Genomic DNA, 6,801 nt, shown 5'->3' with positions numbered 1-6,801 from the left:
ATTAAAAGTTATATTATAATAAATCTTTTTTTTATTCTTAATAATAAAAATATTTATTAATTATATTTATAATATTTTTTTATTCTTTATAATAAAAGATATATTAATTAATTTGATTTCTTTTAGCACTTTATACATAAATTTATAATATAAAATTAAAATAATAAGATTTATAAAAATAACAAAGAATCAAAAATCAATTTTAGTTTTTAGATTTAATTTTTAAAATCTAAATTTGGTTTTTAAAAATTTGAATTGACCGTAACTAGTCAACAGTCCGCCGTATCCGACTCACAAAATCTTTGCCCCGGTGCACTTCTTGTAGTGCCCAAGTCAGACGGTTGTAAGCACCTCCAGATCTCAGCCCTTTTTCGTCTTTTCAGCGGATCGGTTCAGTCTACAATTACCTCCGCCCCAAGCACTTTTCAGTGCCTGATTCGAATGCATTGTAAAAACTTCCGTAAGTATCTTAGCCAGTTTGTGTTTTTTTGGGCGGACAAGCCCAGCTCATGTTGGTCAAGTCAGATGTGGCGCAAAGCACCAGCTCTCAACGCGTTTGTTCCTTTTTTGGTTTTGAGGCGGATCAGTCCAGCTCGCAATCACCTCTACTTCGCTCATATTATTCGTGATGGTCAGATCAGACACGTCGCAAAGCCTTTCTTAAGTCAACGCCTCCGGAACTCGGCCTGACAAGACGTATCCAAACTAATCCGTCCAGGTTCTGGTACTGGATTAGGGCCGTCGTCATAAGCAGTCCCTGGTAGTGTACCTGATACCTGCAATGACGCTGCCTGTCTTTATGGAGGAGCGAACGGACATTTCTGGTACCAAGGGTTGGCGAAATTGTTTTCACCACCGCGAGACACTTTAACGACCTCTTGTCTTTGGGCTCAGCTTTGTGCTTGGCCTATGGATCTTTGTCCATGAGAGAGGCATTTGAAATCTTTGTTTGCGAGCTAGATCGAGTGTCTTGCTTCTTGTTTTGGATTTGGTCGGGGAAAGAGGTTCAGGTGATGGAGGCCCGAACACTCGGAGGTCGACACCATACCAATAAAATTTCACCTAGGAAGAAGCCCTCCGAAAGCTATGTTTAAATTACCAGAAAAATCTATACTTAACCAAGACATTTGAAAACCAATCAAATTACATTGTTCAGGACGTCTTTTTCGAAAATCATGGTCATATGACGGTCGGATTACTACTAGTATGGTCTTGGATGACCTTTATATTAGTACTAACAAAACATCGCTTGATTTGTTGGGGACCAGTAGTAAGGCGTCATTTTTGGAGCCCTTTTCCGGGTAATTGGTAGATTGGCTAGGTGCTAGGTGTGAACGCTCAATACTACTAGTACTTAGTAGCAAGGGTTGTGGTGCTTGCGATTTGTCTGAAGCTGCAGTCTAATATATATGTTCCTTATCCAGAGAGACAAAAACACACGTAGTACGCTCATGTCTCATTGATATGGCAGCTATTGCTCCATTTCTTGTAACTAGTATGAGCAAAAAGTCTCACAAATATCGCCATAACCACCATCCGGGTCTGACTTAGTAGGCCTTCCCAACAGTTGTCTCCTCATGCACAGTTGACTTCTGGTTCACCGCATAAAGTTCTGCTTCTTTCACCTTCCCACTCCTGCCATGATCCGATCCACTCGACCTTTCCTCATCATACCCTTGTCCATCCGTGTAAGCAACGCTGAACGCTCTGTCTGCAGCTTCACCCTGCTCGAACCACCGATCACTGACTGCAGGGATGGGGAAGTATTTACAGAGCAGCCAGTAGACCAAACTGGCGACGATGAAGCCAGCAAAGAAATTGAGCCGATAAACATATGCCGCACCAATGGGGATAGGCTTGCCAATCGCACCGACAAACCCAACAATGTTGGGAAGGATGCCGGCAATATATGCGGCGTATCCACGCCAAGACCAACCGAACCAGTAGAAATACGGGCTTGAGGGGCTGGCAGAGTAGAGTTCTTTGAGCTCGAGATAGCCCTTGCGGACAAAGTAGTAATCGGAAATTATGACGCCTGCGATACTGGAGAGGAAGACAGAGTAGGCACTGAGATAGGTTGTGAAGCTATTGGAGTCTTTCAGTAGATTCCACGGGCACATGGCTAGGCCGACCGCGGCGCAAATATAACCACCACGGCGAATGTTGAGGAAGCGGGGAAGAAGGGCTGTCATATCAGTCCCAGCGGAGATAGAGTTGGCCGCAATGTTGGTGCCGAGTTGAGCGAGCGTAAATGCCGCTGCGATGATGAAAACTGCGAAACGTTCAGCGGAGCTGGCGTTTTCGAGGAACATCCCAAGGAGAGTCAGAGGATTCCAGATATAATCTTGGTCCGGAAAGATGACCTTTGAGGAGGAAGAGACAATGATTCCAATGAATGAGGTGAATGCAAATCCGCACGGAATCGTGAAGAGTTGAGACCAGAGCTGGTCTCTTGGTTTGATTGCAAAACGAGAGAAGTCCGGATCGTTGACAATCTGTTTGTCTGGTCAGCTGACTGAGAGAATAATTTTTGTCGTTGAGGTTACCAGAGTTGCAAAGTTGGCAATACTAGACATGACACCACTGACAAAAGCCCATGCTAGAGCGCTACCCCGAGCTTCAGCAGGTTGATGGACGATTGGGCCGATACCATCAGCTCGACCGATTGCCCATCCAAAGTAAACAATGGCAGCAGCTGGAACGAAGTATGCCTTCACGGTGAAGAGATGACGGATTTTGTGGACAGGAAACCAGATAGCAGGTAGAGAGCCAGCCCAAAAGAGAAAAAATGAAAGAAAGTCCATGGTGTTGGTCCCAGATGATACAGGCATCGAGTTGCGGGGACCATCCTGACCGAGTTCGGCGTAAGCAGTCCAGATCGACCTGATCATCAAAGTGACACATTGACCACCGATCCAGGCTTGCACACCATACCTATTGATCCGGTCAGATGCGATCTCGGTGAAACAATTTCTGTACACACCATATGCAAGCCATAGCAGCCCTGTTGAAGACGGGCCATAGCGATCCCCATATGCCGAAAGAGGATCTAGCCACAACAGGGAATGAGATATGGTAAGTGGCACCAATCCGGCCTGTCAGGCAAATGAAACAAGCAGCAATCGAATAGCCAATCCATACACAAAGCCATGATTGCCACCAGGATAGACCATTAGCAATCATAGAGGATGAAATCATCCAGGTGTTCTGGCATGCAATTAGCCATACTCAGTATCGGACTGGAGAACCTCTCACAATATTGAAGGAGTCGGCAACCCAAAATCCGACAAAATTCCACGGACCCCATTGTCGTCGCTCAGGCTCTACAGGCTTGAGATCGTAGTTTGTCAACATCAATTGAGCATTGGTAAGCCCGGGCTCGGACTCTACAGCCAGCTTCCTCGCCCATACTTTGACCTTCTCTTTGCTAGCCATTATATGTATACGGTCCTTGAGAGGCGCAAACGCGATGTATGAAGAGCGCAGGCCTGGCCAGACAACGTGTGGTCGAAGTCTTCTCGAGGGTCAAATGACCAACGGCGTCTGTGAAAGTGCAGCACTGTCGGCTGACGTAGACTCGACAAGGTCCTCTGCCACAAGATGCAGCTCAACAACGAGCAGATTTCACGGATTTATGTAGCAGGGTATGAAGCGGGACGTATCAGCATTCATAAGAACATAACTTGACACTTAACAGTCTGCCCATTGCTATGGGACAATATTAGTTCGAACACTTCGCCATGTGCCGTGATCTCGACCAGCAGGGTCAGAGATGGTTATCGTCAAAGCTCTCTAGCGCTATCGGTGACATCCGACCCTGATTGGCCTTTGCCTGCATGAGGACGAATGGTGGTTGGGCAGCTGATCTTGCATTGCGGGGATATTGCAGCGTAGACTGCCATAAAATTCCTATCTCAAGTTAGGGTTGCCTAGATTTGGTGGAACGAGCTGGGCGGCGTTGGCGCAAAGAGGCGTGCCCCGCAATCCAGCAGGCCGGGACCCTGCGTAGAAGTTGAACCATCCATACGTCAATCAGCAGAAATCTTTCACCAACCAAAGGTCCCTGGCGCACGCGACATGATGACCCGAAAGAAAAGCAGATCTGCATTTCTTTTCGTGGTCTAGGTCGTCTACAAACCGATTTGCAGAAGCACATAGGTTTCTAAGAAGGCCCTTGGTGTCCATATTCGTCCTGGTTATACCCATTCTAGTCCTGATGGAGCCTTTCTGATGGCTGATCCTTGTGGATCAGTTGTACTACTTGTCGTATCTTGAAAGCATTGCTTGATGCCATCGAGCAACCGAATACATCATACTGATAAGACACTGATAGCTACGTCTGGATGGCAGTACTACTGTGGGACTAGGTGCAATAATGCCAAGCAGCGAACGCGGCGTTCTTCAAGTCTTGGCATTCACGTCTTGGCATTCACGTCTTGGCATTTACGTCTTGGCATTTACGTCTTGGCATTTCTGTCTTGGCAGGATACCACTCCTGAGTACTTACTACTCGTACAACCTCTAATACTACTTACTACTAATGGTAGTACTAGTACTCCGTAGCAGTAGCCGCGGTAGCTTACAAAGTCTACAATGATGACTGGATTATAAGCTCTGCAGCGTCTCTCATTGTGGATGAGTAACAGTAACTCAAGTTCAGCATTAGTCTGTGATATCTTGTACGCATCATGGAGTACTTCGGACTGATCCTTGTTCGTATGCAAGCTAACCCGCTATGAGCTGATTCTCTTGAGAAAGAGTATTGCAGGATATTACAAGATCAACGCACATCAGAGTGTATGCACGCTCAGATATTGTAAGAAGAAAGCATGCTCTTGTTCGAACCGTCTTATTACTGCTCATCAGGAGGTTCAGAGGCAATTGGACTCCCACGTGCCGATGACCTATTCAATCACTCGCACCTCTCTTCTATTTGCTGTGCGAAAACCCTCCTTCAGCTCTTCCATTTCCATCTTGGCGACATTACGATGTGTCCGAACCCCATCGGCCTGCCCATTGGTTAGTTTAAATGCCCCTTCTGAGTGGGTCTTCTGTAAGCCTGTCCTGCAGAGGGATTTTTGTCGAACGGCATATCGCTCGGGTGCGTATGTAAAATGGGAAAAGCTGGTTGACTCGGCGGCAGACGCGGCAGCAGCATTTCCAAGAGATCTCTCTGACGTCGTTCGATAGCGAGGCAGACATTCGAGGATGAGCTGCTTAGTTCCACGTCGAAGATTGTTGAATTCGTGATTATGAGCTTCAAAGCACTCATACATTCATTTAATGGCGATTGACAATCCAATATAACCATAGCATGTGTCCAATGATCTTCTTCGAGCATTTTGAACCACGGGAGCATTGAACCTCGCACTATGCGGTTTGACAGCTTCTTGTGACCATGCGTTTCCATGAAGATGTTTGCTTCGACGGCTTGGAGAAGGCTAGTCGCGATGTTGGTCAATTGTTGGATATACGACTCCATCGTGTGTTTGAGGCTGCCATAGTCATCCATCCATATATTCCTCGCCTGTGACGCATAGTTTCTCTGATCTCCACGGGCCTGAATACTCTTGACCAAGTCGTCCGAACCCATTTCTTGCGTGGTAGTGCGCCGCACCCTCCAACCGCCGTAGTAATGATCAAGCGAATGCTGAAAGCGCCTAAGAACTGCACACAATTCGCAAACGTCGCTCGGTCTATCACGCTTCCGGTTGTAGACGATGTCGTTCGCTTGGCTCAACTCGATGGGTACTTCGAGAGTTGGAGGACGGACTTGCAGCTGACCAGACCGCACAGGCAGGGACTCGATTAGGAGACAGCCTCTACTCAGCGTCCGTGTGGTATGAAAGTGCGGCGTAATGGCTGTAGTGGTTGCACCCGAATCCCACTTGCCGTGGACACATTGTCTGCGTTACTTGATTGGCTTGGCGGACTCGTGGGTCATACTCTGCGTTCAGAGTCTGTAATTTCCGGAGATCTGAATCTTTTGCCTTGTAGATTTGAAGGTTCAAGAAGACCTTGCTGAGGTCGTTTGGTAAATGAGGGATTTTTGGACGGGATACGGGACATTTTGTAGCCCATCGGGCCTTTTTCGATAGCATTCAGGCTCTTCGTGGGATAAGTATGGAAGACGTGGGCAATCGGCGTTGCCGACCATCATCTCGACTCAGAACTAGTACTCCATAGCTCGAAGGTTCGTCGTAGGCAGTGTGTCTATCAAATCAAATCAAATGCTTGGCAAATTAGTCAAACTGAAGTCTTGACAGAAATGTCCCTTACGAGTAGTATTTTGAAATATTGAAGGATAATAATAGCCTTGGCGGACGCTCGAAGTTGACTGACGAGAATTCAAGTAAATCCCTAGAAATATATTGCTTACTGAGATTTAACTCGATTTGACAGTTAAGTCAAACAAAGAAAATTTCGATTTTTGATTAAATAAAATAATCCAAGCAAATCGGGGGCCTCGATTTGCTGTGTTTGATTTGATGGATACCCTGGTCGTAGGTATTCGGGTAGGCTGAGGAGCGCCGCTCGCTCGGATTCATCCATCCTACCCAAACCCGTCATGGGAGTGGATTGCAGTCGAGGGGACAGATCCTGCAAGAAACGTGAAGCTTCCTCCACAGCCATCTGCTTCTCTGCATCGCCTCCCTCAGATTGCTAAGTACTTCCTGTGGGTTGTGCAATCACAGAGTGCTGGGTGGACTGGCTGGAGACTCTGTTGAGTGACTCCATCCCAGCTCGCAGAGTCAGTTCAAGCGCGTAATCAACCTGAGCAAACTGCAGCCAGGTGTCCAC

At 46.8% G+C, this 6,801-nt stretch overlaps 1 protein-coding gene across 1 annotated transcript; it reads right to left on the bottom strand.

The window, feature by feature from the left end:
• Positions 1–1,547: 1,547 nt before the first annotated feature.
• Positions 1,548–3,435, bottom strand: EPUS_07828 (uncharacterized protein; the record flags this gene model as incomplete). Its single annotated transcript, XM_007802191.1, has 4 exons — positions 1,548–2,495; positions 2,547–2,934; positions 2,984–3,207; positions 3,256–3,435. The coding sequence occupies 4 exons, from the start codon at positions 3,433–3,435 to the stop codon at positions 1,548–1,550; spliced, it is 1,740 nt and encodes a 579-aa protein (XP_007800382.1).
• Between the last annotated feature and the right edge of the window lie 3,366 nt (positions 3,436–6,801).

The sequence above is a fragment of the Endocarpon pusillum genome, assembly GCF_000464535.1.
Source record: "Endocarpon pusillum Z07020 unplaced genomic scaffold scaffold1550, whole genome shotgun sequence".
Lineage (NCBI taxonomy): Eukaryota > Fungi > Ascomycota > Eurotiomycetes > Verrucariales > Verrucariaceae > Endocarpon > Endocarpon pusillum.
Note: the sequence above shows the minus strand (reverse complement) of the source record. Positions and strands in the feature narration are given on the sequence as shown.